We start from the raw sequence: 17,642 nt of genomic DNA, 5'->3' as shown, positions 1-17,642 counted from the left end.
AGCCAGGTGGGAAGGAGCAGCAGTGCGTAACACACGCTTCTTGATTAGACCGGGGTTCGAGCCCGTCACCACCAAATACGGAGGATGCGGAAAGGTCAGGGAATGACCACCGCATATTCCCGGAGCAATATGGCCTTAGTTGCTAATGCTCCTAAAAACGAAATAACAAACAAACAAACTGCTGCCCTGAGGAAGCTTTCAGAAGATTAGACTGGTCGCAGAAAGGAGTCAATGTCAAAGGAGAGTACCTAAACCATTTACAATTTGCAGATGACATTGTGGTCATAAGCCACGATCCCAAAGAATTAGAGGAAAATCTTAATCAGTTATGAATATGGCTAAAACAAAAGTAATGATGAACAAGTATGCCACAGAAAGGGAAATAATGATTGAAGGAGTAGTAATTGATAAGGTGGAGTCATATACTTATCTGGGACAAGTTATTAGCTGTAATAATGATAAATGGCTGGAAGTCAAGAGAAGAATAAATTTTGGATGGATCGCATTCAGGAAATATAGTCACATACTGAAGAGCAATAACCCAGTTTGTCTGAAAAGTAAAATAATGAACCAATGTATACTCCCCACCATGACTTATGGAAGTGAAACTTGGGCACTCACGAAAAGAATGGAAGAGAAGCTGAGAACTACACAGTGAAGAATGAAACGAATTATATTGGGAATCAGACTGTTAGATAAGAAGAGGAGCACATGGATTAGGCAGCAAACTCAAGTAAAGGACATTCTTATCAAAACTAAAGAAATAAAACGGTCTTGGGCAGGACACATAGCTCAAAGACATGATGACAGATGAACTAAGAAAATAACAGAATGGTACCCAAGAGGAGCTAGAAGAAAACCTGGAAGACAAAGGCGGAGATGGATAGATGAAATTCACGTGTTTTTGGGTAGTAAATGGATGGCCAGTGCTCAAAACAGAAGGAACTGGAAAGTTGCTGGAGAGGGCTTCATCCTGCAGTGGATTGAAAATGGCTGATGATGATGACTCTGATGAGTATAATAAGGAACTGTACAGGGAAATAGTGGGCCAGTAAATCAGAGAGTCTTATAATGGGGTATTTTAATTTCCTAGATATTGACTGGAATTTGTGGGTTGGTCACTCACACACTAGCAAGGCTTTTGTGGATTTATTGGATGATTGTTTTCTACATCAGCATATTCGGGAGGCAACTAGAGGGAGTAATACTCTTGATCTGATTATCAGTAGTGATTTTTCATGCATTAAGAATCTGCAGATAAAGGAACTACTAGGTGGCAGTAGTGATCACAGTATGCTGAAGTGGAATTTACTCAAAGAGGTAACTACCACCAGGGGTAAAGGGAAGGGTTTTTGCTTTCATAAAGGTGACTACGGTGGTCTGAGACAGTATTTAAATTCTATACGGTGGTACCAACTGATGATGTTACCAACAGCAAATTCAAAATGGGAAGCATTCAAAGAATTTATCTTGAAAGCTACTAGGCTTTACATACCAACTAAGAAATATTGTTCAAGGTTTAGGCCTAAATGGATGTCAGATGAACTAATGAGACATGTGGCAGAGAAGTAAAATGCATGACATACATAAATTAATGTGTGACATGGAAGCTTATGATAGATATAAGCTGGTCTGTAACCAAGTTACAAAGGAGATTAGGCAGGCAAAGGCAGATTATGAGAAATCGTTGGCAAAAGATGCAAAGAAAAACAACAGAGTTCTTTACCTATGTAAACTCTAGAAGGAAAGGGATGAATTGAATCAGATTTGTGCACTGGATATTGATGGTTCAACTGTTGATGATCCTGCTCTGGTGCCTAACAAACTAAATGAGTATTTTGCATCTACATTCACCCATGAGGTGTTATTTAGGGAGGTGAATGCCAGAGGTGAGTTAAACTCTGGCAGTGAGCTGGATGATTTTGTAATAACTGAGAGGAAAGTGCAGGAGAAATTGTTGATGATAAACATAAAAAAAGGCACACAGGGTGGACGGGATCAATCCAGTTATATTAAATGAGGCAGCAAAGGAAGTAAGCAAACCCTTAGCCATAATTATGAGAGCTTCTTCGGACTCAGGGGAGGTACTTATGGACTAGAGATGTGCAAATGTGACCCCAATCCACAAAGGAGGATCAAAGGCTGACACAAGTAATTATAGACTTGTGAGTTTAACTTTTGTTCCAGGAAAATTAATGGAGGCACTGGTTAAAGAAGCACTGCAGGATCATCTAGACAAGACTTCAGTTATAGCTTGGACACAGCATGGTTTTGTTAAGGGAAAGTCTTGCCTGACCAATTTGATTTAATACTCTGATGTGGTCACAAAGGAACTGGATGCAGGGAATAACTTTGATATCCTATATTTGGATCTTAAAAAGGCTTTTGATACTGTTGCACATGGAAGACTGCTGCACAAATTGGAGCAGTGTAGCATTGGAGGCAAATTGCAGCTATGAATAAAGGGATGGTTGAGTGGGAGAAGACAGTGGTAATCAATGGACACTGCTCATCGTGGACTAATGTTATCAGTGGAGTCCCTCAGGGTTCAGTGTTGTTTTCTGTATTTATAAATGATATCGGTGATGGTATATCAAGCTTAATGTCCAAGTTTGCAGACGATATGAAGGTTGGCAGGGTTGTTAAGGACACTAATGACAGTATGCTGCTGCAACAGGATCTAGAAAAGTTGAGCAGATAGGCTGAGGTGGCAAATGAAGTTTTAACATTGACAAATGTAAAATACTACATATGGGAAGTAGCAACCCCAGAGTGACGTATCAACTCTGTGGTACTACACTGACAGTTGTAGAGAACGAAAAGGACTTGGCGGTAATTGTGCAGGCAGATATGAAGTTTTCTGAGCAGTGCAGATGGTCTGCAAGAGTAGGTCAGTGTCTTGTCAATGATATACAGGAATTTTTTTTAGCAGGGATGAGGTGATTATCCTCCTATATAAGGCAATGGTCAGGCCGCACCCTGAGTACTATGTATAGGTCTGTAGGCCTCATTTTAAGAAATATGTAGAGCTGTTGGAATTAGTACAGAGAAGGGAACAAAATTAGTGAATGGAACAAAGGGTTGTTCTTTCGAAGAAAGGCTTAAATTTTGTAAATTACAGTGTCTGGAGACTAGGCACCTGCAAGGTGATCTGATTGAGGTTTATAAAGCTTTGAATTGTTTGAGCATGCTCAGTGCTGATGGAATTCTTCCTCTTGTTCAGAATAATCATTTGAGAGGGCATGAATTCAAAGACAGATGTAGGATAGATGTGCAGAAGTTTGCCTTTAGCCAGGGGTGGTTGGTTAGTGGAAGAAACTTCCATCCTTTGTTGTGGAATTTGATAGCCTAAATAAATTTAAGGCTGAGCTGGACAGGTATTTGGAATGAATGGAGAGGTGAAATCGGAGTGTGTTTTTTTTTTTTTTTGTTGGCTGATGCTGCATAAACTTGCTTTCTATGCTTAAAACAAAAGGGATGATGAATAAGTATGCCACAGGAAGGGATATAATCATTGAAAGAGAAGAAATTGAAAATGTGGATTCATATACTTATCGTCATTAACAAAGGTATATTGTGAAAGATGTTACCGTCCCAAACAAGGTAAATGTTGGAAGTGATCACAGAATGGTAAGGTGCACACATAATATAGATGTAAGAAAAGAAAGGAAAAAAACTGACTTGAGTAAATAATCAGGACCAATATATCGACGAGGAATACAACAACTTTCTGAAAGTCATAAAGCCTAAGAAACACTTGTCACGATGAACCAAAGACAACAAATGAAGAACAAGACAAACACTGACAAGACCAAAATTAAGTATTATGAGTTACGCAGAGCCATTAGAAAGAGAATCAGAGAGGACATAAGAAGAATTAACACAATAAAAAGAGAACAAGCATTAAGGGAAAACAAAGATCTTAAATCTGCAGTCACGAGCAGTAATACAGTAAGACAAATGATAATTAATCTGAAGAATAGTGATGGTGTACTTAGAAAAAGCAGAGAAGGCATAATTCAAATAGCAGAAGACTACTAAAAAGTATTATATAAGGAGCAAGGGAATGATGCCAGCAGTGAGGAAGATGAATCACAAATTAGCAACACTTACAATATACCTGATATACTTCTTGATGAGGTAGAACATGCATTGAAGAAAATGAAGAATCAAAAAGCTCCAGGTGAGGATGAAGTTATTGTAGAGTTGTTAAAATTAGGAGGAAGAGACATGACACAGAAATTGGCAGGACTCTTCACAAAATACCTTAGGAAAGGTGTGATGCTTAAGGAAAGGAATAATGCAATCATAATTTTGCTGCATAAGAAAGGAGATAAATTAAGAAATTTGAAATTATACACCAATTAGCTTGTTGTCCCACATCTACAACTTGTTCACAAGTGTCATTACTAACAGATTAGAAAGAATACTTGATGAGAATCAATCGAAAGAGAAAGCTGGCTTTAGGACAGGATTCTCAACTGTGAATCACCTTCACATAATAAATATAATGTGAAATATTATGTGAATCGCCTTCGCATAATAAATATAAAATGCCATACAGCATTAGGCAATGTTTCAGGCACTGGAAACACAAGGCATGAATATCCCATATATTATGATTTTGAAAAAAATATATGAGAATGCTACCTCCTTTATTAGACTAGACAAAAACAGTAGCAAATTGAAAATTGAGAAAGGAGTTCAACAAGGAGACACTATATCTCTGAAGTTGTTTACTGCTGCCCTTGAAGAAGCTTTCAGATGATTGGACTGGTCACAGTAGGGAGTCAATGTGAATGTAGAGTACCTAAACCATTTATGATTTGCAGATGACATTGTGATCATTAGCCACGATCCTGAAGAATTAGAGAAAAATCTTAATCAGTTATGCAGAGTTAATAAGGATTTCAGACCAAAGATGAATACTCTGCTAAAATAAAAGGAATGATGAACAAATATGCCACAGGAAGGGATATAATCATTGAAGGAGCAGAAATTGAAAGGTGGATTCATATATTTATCTTGGACAAGACTATCTGTAATAACGATATATGGCTGGAGGCCAAGAGAAGAATAAATATCTGATCGATAGCATTCAGGATATAAAATCCATTCTGAGGAGCAATATTCCAATTTGTCTGAAACATAAACTAATGAACCAAAAGAATAGAAGAGAATCCAAAAACTACAAAGAGAACAATGGAATAAATTATATTAGGAATCAGACTGTTGGATAAGAAGCAAACTCAAGTAAAGAATGTTCTTATCAAAACTAAAGAACCGAAATGTACTTGGACAGGACACATAAATCGAAGACAATCGATGACTGATGGGCTAATAAAATAACAGAATGGTACCCAAGAGGAGCTAAAAGAAAACCTGGAAGACGACAATGGAAATGAACAGTTGAAATTTAGAAGTTCATGGGCACTAAATGAATGGCCATTGTACAAAATAGATGGAACTGGAAAGTTGCTATTGAGGCCTTCAATCCTGCAGGAGATTGAAAATGGCTGATGAACCAAAGCCAAAATGGGGATGGACCCACACCTTCCCTATTCTTGTGACCTATGTTCCTGACTTATTCCTGTTCCCCAAAATAAATCCAATTAAAGGTCAAAGATTTGAAACATTGTGAAGATTCGAGTTGAATTGCAGAAAGTGCCATTCAACACGACAGCTTCTGCTGGGATTTTATACACCTCAATAGAAAGGGTGCAAGAATATTTGCTGATGCTATTAAGGCAGTGTTAGATGGGTCGGAAAACTGCCACCTTGTGAGGATTCACAGTAAACGATTAACAGTAGTCTGCAGTCAGAGGTGAAAGTGATTCTTGCTCTGCTTCTGTTAGGTTGAGCAGCCTGGAAAGCAAGGTCTGCTGGAAGTCGTCATGGAACTAGTAAATACATAGGCTGTGATAGGATGACTAAGAGTAAGAACAGGTACATGTACTCTAATGTTGCAGTTTAGTAAATAAATTTGATGAATTTGAAGTGCTGGTCAAGACATAAAAGGCAGATATTGTTGGAATATCAGAGATGCGGTGTCACACAGATATAAGGAATGCAGAATTGGAATTTGGGAAGTACAGTGTATACAGTAAGGAGGGGTATGCTCTTAGTTAAGAAACACAAATTTAAGGAAGTACATCCAAGTGACTTTGTTGGGCAGTGCAATGTTGAATCAGTTTGGTGTGACATAAGCACTGGGAAAGCGAAAAAGGATAGGAGTTTGTTATATGCCTAATGACTCTGATGAGTACAGTGAACAACTATATAGAGAATAGAGTGGGCCAGTAAATCAGAATGTCTTATAATTTGGGATTTAACTTCCCAGATATTGACTGGAACTTGAGGATTGGTTACTCACACACGAGCAAGGCTTTTATTGATTTATTGGATGTTTGATTTCTACAGTAGCATGTTGCTGATAATGAGATCAATGCTCTTGACCTGCTTATCATCAGTGATTATTTGTATATTAAGAATTTGCCGATAAAGAAACCACTGGCTTGTAGTGATGACAGTGTACCAATGTGGGATTTACTTAGACATGACTACCATCAGAGGTAAAGGGAAGGGTTTTTGCTTTCGTAAAGGTAACTACAATAGTCTCAGACAGTTTTTAAATTCTATACTGTGCTGTTCGTAATAACTGATGATGTTACCAACAGCAAATTCTAAATGGGAAGATTCAAGGATTTAATCTGGGAAGCCACTAGGCTTTTCATACCAACTAAGAAATACTTAGTTGGTATGAAGAGATAAATCAGAAATTGGAAATTATAGACCAATTAGCTTGTTATCCCACATCTACAAGTTGTTCACAAGGTTCATCACTAACAGATTAGAAAGAATGCTTGATGAGAATCAACCGAAAGAGCAAGCTGGCTTTAGGACAGGATTCTCAACTATGGATCACCTTCACGTAATATCACAGCTAATGGAGAAAACAAATGAATATAAAACACCATTATGCGTGGCATTTGTGGATTATGAAAAGGCATTTGACTCCATACAGCATAAGGCAATGTTTCAGGCACTGGAAAGACAAGGCATAGATACCCCATATATTACGATTTTTAAGAAAATATATGACAACGCTACCTCCTTTATTAGACTAGACAAAGACAGTAACAAATTTAAAATTCAGAAAGGAGTTCGACAAGGAGACAATATCTCTGAAGTTGTTTACTGTTGCCCTTGAGGAAGCTTTCAGAAGATTAGACTGGTCGCAGAAAGGAGTCAATGTGAATGGAGAGTACCTTAACCATTTACGATTTGCAGATGACATTGTGGTCATAAGCCAAAGAATTAAGAGGAAAATCTTAATCAGTTATGAATATGGCTAAAACAAAAGTAATGATGAACAAGTATGCCACAGAAAGGGAAATAATGATTGAAGGAGCAGTAATTGAAAAGGTGGAGTCATATACTTATCTGGGACGAGTTATTAGCTGTAATAATGATAAATGGCTGGAAGTCAAGAGAAGAATAAATTTTGGGTGGATAGCATTCAGGAAATATAGTCACATACTGAAGAGCAATATCCTAGTTTGTCTGAAAAGTAAAATAATGAACCAATGTATACTCCCCACCATGACTTATGGAAGTGAAACTTGGGCACTCACCAGAAGAATGGAAGAGAAGCTGAAAACTACACAGCGAAGAATGGAACGAATTATATTGGGAATCAGACTGTTAGATAAGAAGAGAAGCACATGGATTAGGCAGCAAACTCAAGTAAAGGACATTCTTATCAAAACTAAAGAAATAAAACGGTCTTGGGCAGGACACATAGCTCAAAGACATGATGACAGATAAACTAAGAAAATAACAGAATGGTGCCCAAGAGGAGCTAGAAGAAAACCTGGTAGACAACAGCAGAGATGGACAGATGATATTCATGTGTTTGTGGGTAGTAAATGGATGGCCATTGCTCAAAACAGAACGAACTGGAAAGTTGCTGGCAAGGCCTTAATCCTGCAGTGGATTGAAAATGGCTGATGATGATGAAGAAATACTGTTGAAGGTTTATTTAGGCCAGTGGTGGGAATCAAAAATTTTAAAAACCGGATCTCTATCACCTTATTATTCCTTTTCAAGGTAAAAAAGAAAAACCAAACATAGTTTATTAATATTTCGTTTTAATAAAATGTTCGGTGTGAAACGGCCTTTAGGGATCTGAACGGCAAATCTGTTCCTAGAAATTCTAAGAACAGTTTCGCACCAACCAGCTGAATCCCAACCCAAATGGATGTCAGGTGAACTAATGAGACTCATGGAAGAGAAGAAAAATGCATGGAATGCATATAAATTATCATGCAACACAGAAGCCGGAGTCAGATTATGAGATATCTTTGGTAAAGGATGCAAATAAAAACAGCAAAGGCTTCTTTACTTATATAAACTAGAAGGAAGGGTTGGTTCAATTGGTGATTTGATTGATGATGATCCTGCTCAGATAGCTGACAAACCGAACGAGTAATTTGCATTCTCATTTGCACATGAGTAATTGTGTAGAGAAGTGGAGGACAGAAGCTTATTAAACTCTAACAGGGAGCTTAATGATTTTATAATAAATGAGAGCAAAGTGGAGAAAAAATTGTTAAAGTTAAATATAAGAAAAGGACCTGGGATGGATGGGATCTATCCAGTTATATTAAAGGAAGTAAGCAAACCCTCAGCCGTAATTATGAAGGCTTCCTTGGACTCAAGGGTGGTCTCCACAGAGTGGAGATGTTGAAATGTATCCCCAATTCACAAAGGGAGATCAAATGGTGGCACAAGTAATTACAGATCTGTTAGTTTAACTTCTGTTCTGGGAAAATAATTGAGGCATTGGTTAAAGAAGCATTGCAGCATCATCTAGACAAGACTGCAGGAATAATTCAGGCACAGCATGGGTTTGTTAAGGGAAGTCTTGTCTGACCAATTTGATTGGATACTATGATGTGGAGGTGCCTCTGTAGCCAGGTGGGCAGGAACAGTAGTACATAGCACACACTTCTGGATTAGACTGGGGTTCGAGCCTGTGACCACCAAATACGGAGGATGCGGAAAGGTCAGGCAATGACCACCGCATATTCCCGGAGCAATATGGCCTTAGTTGTTAATGCTCCTAAAAACCAAATAACAAACAAACAATTATGATGTGGTTTACAATGGAAGTGGATGCAAAAAATAAGTTTATGATATACTCTTGGATTTCAGAAAAGCTTTTTGCTACTGTTGCACATGGAAGACAGTTGTACGAATTGGAGCAGTATGGCATTAAGGTCAAGTTGCTACAATGGATAAAAGGATGGTTGAGCGGGGGAGTTCACCAGGGTTTTTTGTTAGGCCCATTGTTTTTTTTTTTTTTCAATGATATTGATGAAGGTTTATCAGGCTTATTGTCGAAGTTTGCAGATAATATAAAGGTTGGCAGGCTTATTAATAATAGTATGCTACTGCAACAGGATCTAGAAAAGTTTATCATTGACAAATGCAAAGTACTACATATGGGTAGTAGTAATCCCAGAGAAATATACCAACTGGTGGTACTATACTCAGGGTGGTAGAGAATGAAAAAGACCTGGGGGTAATTGTGCAGTCGGATATGAAACTTTCTGAGCAGTGCAGACAGGCTGCCAGAGCAGGTCATGGATGGAATCTTGTAATGATATACAGTAATTTTGCTAGTCGAGAGAAGGAGATGATTATTCCTTTGTAATGGTAAATGGTCGTGCAATACATTGAGGCCTCGAGATCTGTAGTGTGTACAAATCTGGAGGCCATATTTTGGGAAGAATGTAGAGTTGCTAGAACGAGCACAGAGAAGAGCAACAAGATTGGTGAGGGGAACAAAGGGGTGTTTTTCCAAGAAGCGCTTAAAATCTGCAAATTGCAGCGCGTGGAGACACTAGAAATCTTTCCTCTTGCTCAGATTACGAACTTGAGGGGGGGGGTATAAATTCAAATTGAAGGACAGTTGTAGAATAGATTTTTGGAAATTTGCCGTTAGCCAGCAGGTGGTTGATTGTTGGAAGAAACTTCCATTTTTTTTTTTTTTTTTTTTTTTGCTGATGCTGTATAAGGTTGCTTTATTGCTTCATCTGCCTCTACTGTTAATGCTAACAGTAATTCTGGAGATTTTTCAAACAGTGATAGAAGTGTTGGAATGGAAGATTAAAACCTGCAGGGGACTATTTTGAAGGGTACAGTGTCAGGTTGTAACTAACATAAGGCCTAAATTAATTTTATTTATGCAGTCTGGGAACATTTCCATTGATAAGTGAAAATTTTCATGTGTGAATATTTCTTTTTAGCAAGAGTGTGATTGTTGGAACTGACTACCACCTGATGTCATGAAGTGCATATTTTGAATAAAGTTAAGAAAGTATTAGACATTAAAGGGAGTGGACAGATGAGGTAGGTAAATCTTCCCCCCCTCCCTCTGAGTCTAATTTGCCAGTACTACTACTAATAAGAATAATAAGAAAAAATGGATCTACATTATGTACTGCAAGTGATTGTTTTTTAAATGTATTTTGGCTTCACATTAAATTTAAGTTGAAACATGTCTGTATCTGTTATAAAATTTGTGGCAATGCATTTTTGAGATGATTGACTGAAATCTTTTGTTGGTTCCATTTGGATAAGTTTCTTGAGTACTTGATTTAAGGATTGATAAGAAGTGTCTTTCTGCTTTTGAAATGAAGTATTCTAAATATCTGTGTGTAAAGAAATGTCAAGGTTTTCAATAAATATTACATTAATATAAAGTCAGCTATAATTTTTGCATTTTCTGTTCAATTTTATTTTGTAAAAGTGATGTGTTTTACAGGGCTGTATCTATCTCTTTGGTTTTTGTCAATAAACATCTGCTCAGTGATAATGAAGTTCAGGTAAGCAACAACATATTTAATTCAGATTACTCTTGAATATATATATATATATATATATATATATATATATATATTCAATATGAAATATGGAAAGCAATTATTTTCATTTATTGTCAACCAATATGTTGTAGCCCAATTCTTGGCTCTAATTGGACTGTGATTATGAACAGGCTGTCATATCAGACAAAAACTTCCATGAAAAATTTTGTAAATAAAACTAATAAATGCTGTTTTTTATATTAGCAATGCTAGCAAAATAATAAAGTTTAAAAAATTATCAGCTATTTAAGATTTAAATTTTTTCCCCATATAACTACTTTATAATATAACTTGTTGGTGCCCAAAATGTAACAAAAATGGTAGCGGATTACATGGCAGATGTCTAACTTTCTTTTTAATTTGTATAAAATGTTTTTTTTTTTTAATTCTGCTTAAACAATGACAGTCCTCTTTTCTTAATGGTTTGAAGTACTTATTGTATGTATTCCTAAGGTTTAATAAAAAAATTAAATATTTAACATGCTATTTGTTTTATACCTTAAAAAAATTTTAAAACTTGATTCTGTTGAAAATTGCAAAAAAAAAAAAAAAAAAATGTTTTAGACATACAAGCAATCATCATTTATCAGGTTTATTTCATTTTTGGTGCCCACAGTGCAAAATTTGAAACTATGCACCTTTCTACCCTTGGTGTAGCAGCCATATGGAGAAAATATCAGGTTTTGTTTTTCCTTCTTTACTATGTGAAAACAAATTTTTCAAAAAAAGCTAGGGTAGGACTGTAGATGTTAATTAAACTAGTGGGAGAAGAGAAACAAGTACAATCTTAATCCTAGTTGTTTTTGGAAGATTTATTAGTTTTCACATAGTAAAGATGGAAACTATAAATACACACTGTTAATGCTCATCTGGTATCATGCCACTCTTGCAGCAAAAGCCAAAGAGTTGCAGAGATGTGGTGGGTACCTGTTTTCTCATATGTAATTTCTGTGTGAAAACCATAAAAAAAAAATCACTTCAGAAATTGACTATTGCACCAAACGTTTGACCATATTTAGGATGATAAGACACCTCCGTAGCCAGGTGGGCAGGAGCAGCAGTGCGTAGCGCACACTTCTTGATTAGACCGGGTTTCGAGCCCGTGACCACCAAATACGGAGGATGCGGAAAGGTCAGGGAATGACCACTGCACATCGCGGAGAAATATTGCCTTAGTTGCTAATGCTCCTAAAAACCAAAATAACAACAATCACAACAACATTTAGGATGATAAAGAATTTTAGATTTTTATTAATTTGATAGGATGTTTTGCAACTTTTCAGTTGATGCCTATAAGCATTTCATGAACTTTTTTTTTAATTGTACTAGGATGCCAAAGGATGATAGTCCCTATCATCCTTTGGCAATCCTACCTTATATTAACAATATTTTTTACAGGGATGGCTGATGCTATTGAGGCACTATCTATTAGCTAGGGGAAGATACACCAACTAACAGATTAGCAGCATGCTGAGGCATAAGTGATTGCATTGCTTCTGCTGGAACATGTAGCAGATTTGAAAATGAGGTGTTGGAGATATCAAGGCCTGCTGGGGTTCTTCATGGAACAAACAAATACGTAGTCTGTTTTAGGGTTACTAAGAGTATACGTGCATGTAAGCCAATGCTAGGATAATAGTAAATACTGTATTTCCCCATGTATAAGGCGCACCTTAATTTTGGGGTCCGAAATTTGAAAAAAAAAAAAAAATGTATTACATAAAGTTATTGAACTCAAGTTTTATTCATCATAAAATTCATACAACTCCTCATCACTGTCAAAACTCCCATCCATTAGCTTGTCCTCATCTGTGTCTGATGACGAATCACTGTCTTCATATATTGCCTCGTCCTCAGTTCCATCTATGGCATTTAAAATGCCACACTTCTTAAATGACTTGACAATGATCTCATTCTTGATATTATCCCAGGATCTTTTCGCCCAGGTACAAACTTCTCCTATAGTTGGTTTATTCACTCTTCCTGCTGGTGTCAAATTGTCCCCAGAAGACTTCATCCATTGGTTCCATTCGTCTCTCATGGCAGCTTTGAAGGGTTTGTTAATGCTGACATCAAGTGGTTGGAGCTGGGATGTCAAGCCTCCAGGTATGACGGCAAGTTTTGTTTTTTGCTCTGCAGCAATCTTCTTTGTGTTTTTTGTTATGTGTATGCCCTGAACTGATCAAGCACCAATAGGGCAGGTTTGCGTAAGAGCCCACCTGGTCTCCTGCTCCAAACTTTCTCAAACCAGATCTTCATCCCATCCTGATCTGTCCAACTCTTGTCATGAACGTGGAACATCACTCCTTGAGGAATATCTTCTTTTGGCATTATTTTGCGTTTGAAAATCAGCATAGGAGGCAGCTTGGTTCCGTCGGCACAACAAGTTAGAACAACTGTATAATGGCTCTTTTCATGTCTACTTGTTGTCACAGTTACAGTTTTCACCCCTTCTTATCAACAGTTCTGTTACTTGGGGCAATTGTGTCCCAGATATATGGGATGCAGAATTTGAATATGGGTAGCATAATGTGTACAGGGATGACAGACAGAACAGGAGGGGGAGGGTTACAATCTTAGTTAAAAAACATAAAATCTAAGGCTAGGCATCCATTTGACATGAGTGGCCAATGCAATGTGAGGTTAGTGTGGTGAGACATAAGCACTGAGGAAAAAAAAAGTATAGTAGGAGTGTGTTATAGGCCTGATGAATATTATTATTATTAGCCTTATCCAGCTCAGGACCCTGGGTGTGCCAAGCCTATACTCACAAGATGTGAGCCTCTGGGGTTGAGCAACTGCACAGACATATAGTGTGCCAGTAGATCAATATCTTATCATGGGGATTTTTACTTTACAGATATTGACTGCACATTTCAGATTGATCAATCGCACAGTTGCAAAAAGTTTATGGATTTATTGGATAATTGCTTCCTACACTAGCATGTTAGAGAGACAACAAGAGAAAGGAATACTCTTGATCTGATTATCAACAGTGATCCATCATGCATTAAGAATCTGCAGAAAAAAGATCCACAAAGTGGCATGATCATACTATATTGGTGTGGTATTTATTTAAAGTTGTATATATATCAAGGGCAAAGGGAAAGACTTGCTTTCATAAAGGTTACCCATATAGTCTCAGACAGTTTTTAAATATTGTGCAGTAGGATCAACTTAAGAATTTACCAACTGCAAATGGGAAACATTCAGGAATGTAATTGTAGAAGCTACTTGAATTTATATACCAGTGGGAGATACTGTTCAAGGCTTAGACCTAAATGGATGTCAGATTGAACCGATGAGACTTGTGGCAGAGAAAAAAATGTGTGGGATGCAAATTATTAGCTGATATAGAAACCCATGGTTGATATGAAATTGTCTGTAATCAGTTCACAAAGAAGGTTAGGCGAGCTAAGGCAGATTACAAGAAGTCCCTGGCAAAGAGTGCAAAGTTAACGAGCAAAGACTACTTTACTTATGTAAACACTAGAAGGAAGGGAAAAAATCACATTGGTCAGTTAAATATGAATAGTTTAACTGTTAATAATAAGGACATACAGAAGTGTATCAAATTCTAAATTCTAAGGGACATGAATGATTTTGTACTGAGAGAAAAGTGAAAAAAAAAAAGAAAATTGAAGATAAATGTAAAAATGGCGGAGTGGATGGTATCTATTGAATTATATTAAAGGAGGCAGCGAAAGAGGTAAGCAGACCTTTAACCATGATTATGAGAGTATCCTTGTTCATCCTCTAATCCACAAAGGACATGAGTAATTCATGTCAACCTTTGATCAAACTGTGCACAAGGGGCATAAATTCAAATTGAGGGGAGGATGGTTATAGGAGAAATGTCTTCAAATTTCTGCAGGTAGTTGACTATTGGAATTTTGTGTCATAGAAATTGGTAGTAGAAAAAAGGCTCTGAGCACTGGGTATGTTCATAATGAAATAACATCTTAATTTCTTAAGAATAGTAATGTAAGAGCTCCCAATAGGCTCCCACATAAAAAGACTGGGCTTTCTGAACGTAGTCTGTGTGATTTAAGGCTATTAGATTGTGACAATATTTCAGAAAACATTTGCTAAATATTTGCTAAACTGTTGCACATGGAAGACTGCTGCACAAATTTGAGCAGTGTGGCATTGGAGGCAAATTGCTGCTATGGATAAAGGGGTGGTTGAGGGGGGAAAAGACAGAGTGGTAATCAATGGACACTGCTCATCGTGGACTAATGTTATCAGTGGAGTCCCTCAGGGTTCAGTGTTGAGTCCATTATTGTTTTCTGTATTTATAAATAATATTGATGATGGTATATCAAGCTTAATGTCCAAGTTTGCAGACGATATGAAGGTTGGCAGGGTTGTCAAGGACACTACTGACACTATGCTGCTGCAACAGGATCTGGAAAGGTTGAGCAGATGGGCTGAGAGGTGGCAAATGAAGTTTAACATTGATAAATGTAAAGTACTACATATGGGGAAACAGCAACCCCAGAGTAACGTATCAACTCTGTGGTTTGTTTGTTTTTTTTTTTTTTTTTTTTAGGAGCTGAGGCCATATTGCAACTAAGGCCATATTGCTCCGGTGCGGTGGTCATTCCCTGACCTTTCTGCAAGCTCCGTATTTGGTGGTGACGGGCTCGAACCCCGGTCTAATCAAGAAGCGTGTGCTACGCACTGCTGCTCCTTCCCACCTGGCTACGGAGGCGCCCAACTCTGTGGTACTACACTGATAGTGGTAGAGAATGAATGGGACCTGGGGGTGGTTGTGCAGGCAGATATGAAGTTCTCTGAGCAGTGCAGACGGGTTGCAAGAGTAGCTCATGGTGTATTGTCAATGATATATAGGAATTTTTCTAGCAGGGATAAGGAGGTGATTATTCCCTTGTATAAGGCAATGGTCAGGCCACACCTAGAGTACTATATACAGGTCTGGAGGCCTCATTTCAAGAAGGATGTAGAGCTGCTGGAACAAGTACAGAGAAGGGCAACAAGATTAGTGAATGGAACAAAGGGGTGCTCTTACGAAGAAAGGCTTAAGTTTTGCAAATTACAGTGTCTGGAGACTAGGCACCAGCAAGGTGATCTGATAGAGGTGTATAAAGCCTTGAATGGTTTGAGCATGCTCAATGTTGATGGGATACTACCTCTTGCTTAGAATAATCACCTGAGAGGGCATAAATTCAAATTGAGGAAAGACAGATGTAGGATAGACGTGTGGAAATTTGCCTTTAGCCAGCGGGTGGTTGGTTGGTGGAACAGACTTCCATCCCTTGTCGTGGAAGTTGATAGCCTAAATAAGTTTAAGGCTCAGCTGGACAGGTATTTCGAATGAACAGAGGGGTGAAGTGGAAGTGTTTTTTTTTTTTGGCTGACGCTGCATAAGCTTGCTTTCTTGCATCAAATGCCTCTACTAATGCTAATATATAAAATTCTTACCCTTAGTTATCCTAATACAGCCCATGTATTTATTTGTTCCATGATAACTTCCAGCGGGCCTCCGTAGCCAGGTGGGCAGGAGCAGCAGTGAATAGCACACGCTTCTTGATTAGACAAGGATTCGAGCCCCTGCCCACCAAATACGGAGGATGCAGAAAGGTCAGGGAATGACCACCGCATATCCCCGGAGCAATATGGCCTTAGTTGCTAATGCTCCTAAAAACAAATAACAATCAAACAATAACTTCCAGCAGTCCTAGAAATCCCCAGTACCTGACTTTCCACGCTGCTGAAAGGCTTCGGTTATTCAAGGTGCAGTGTCTGGAGACTAGACACCTGCGAGTTGATCTGATTGAGGTGTTTAGGGCTTTGAATGGATTGAGCAAGCTCAATGCTGATGGGATTTTTTCTTTAGTTAGCAAGTGGTTGATTTCCGGAACAAGCTTCCATCTATTCTTGTGGAAGTGAACAGCTTGAATAAATTCAAGGTAAAACTAAAAAAACTATTGGAGGGAATAAATAGGTGAAATGGAAATTGCTTTTTTTTTATTTTTTTTATGGCTGATGTTTGTATAAGCTTGCTTCCTTGCATCATTTACCACTACTAATACCAATACTGCAGTCAAGCATGGATTTTTTTTTTTTTTTTTTTTTAAACAATTGTTCTTGTGTGACAATCTCATTGGGTACCATGAGGGTGACAAAGGAACTGAATGTCAAAAATAATTTTAGCATCATATATTTCAGAAAAGCTTTTGAAAATTGATTGTGGTGTTTAAGGCTTTGAACGGATTAAGTAAACTCAGTGTTGATGGAATCTTTAGCATTAGCATTAGTAGAGGCATTTGATGCAAGAAAGCAAGCTTATGCAGCATCAGCCAAAAAAGAAAAAAAAAAAAAAAAAACCCACTTCCACTTCACCCCTTTGTTCGTTCAAAATACCTGTCTAGCTGAGCCTTAAACTTATTTAGGCTATCAACCTCCACGACAAGGGATGGAAGTCTGTTCCACCAACCAACCACCCGTTGGCTAAAGGCAAATTTTCGCACGTCTATCCTATATCTGTCTTTCCTCAATTTGAATTTATGCCCTCTCAGGTGATTATTCTGAGCTAGAGGAAGAATCCCATCAGCATTGAGCATGCTCAAACCATTCAAGGCTTTATACACCTCTATCAGATCACCTCGCTGGTGCCTAGTCTCCAGACACTGTAATTTGCAAAACTTAAGCCTTTCTTCGTAAGAGCACCCCTTTGTTCCATTCACT

General features: G+C 37.8%; 1 protein-coding gene across 3 annotated transcripts in view; it reads left to right on the top strand.

Annotated features, from left to right (window-relative positions):
* The window catches only part of nac (GDP-fucose transporter nac), a 204,007-nt gene that overhangs the window by 18,055 nt on the left and 168,310 nt on the right, over window positions 1-17,642 (top strand). For all 3 annotated transcript variants that reach the window (XM_090385575.1, XM_090385577.1, XM_090385578.1), the window contains exon 2: window positions 10,832-10,892. In XM_090385575.1, the coding sequence (XP_090241701.1) occupies window positions 10,832-10,892 (61 nt within the window). The remainder of the gene's footprint in view (window positions 1-10,831; window positions 10,893-17,642) is intronic.

This window comes from Mastigoproctus giganteus, chromosome 11, assembly GCF_048544385.1.
Source record: "Mastigoproctus giganteus isolate SK-2022 chromosome 11, ASM4854438v1, whole genome shotgun sequence".
Classification (NCBI taxonomy): Eukaryota; Metazoa; Arthropoda; class Arachnida; order Uropygi; family Thelyphonidae; genus Mastigoproctus; species Mastigoproctus giganteus.
The sequence above is the reverse complement of the archived record's forward strand: the minus strand, read 5'-3'. Positions and strand labels throughout refer to the sequence as shown.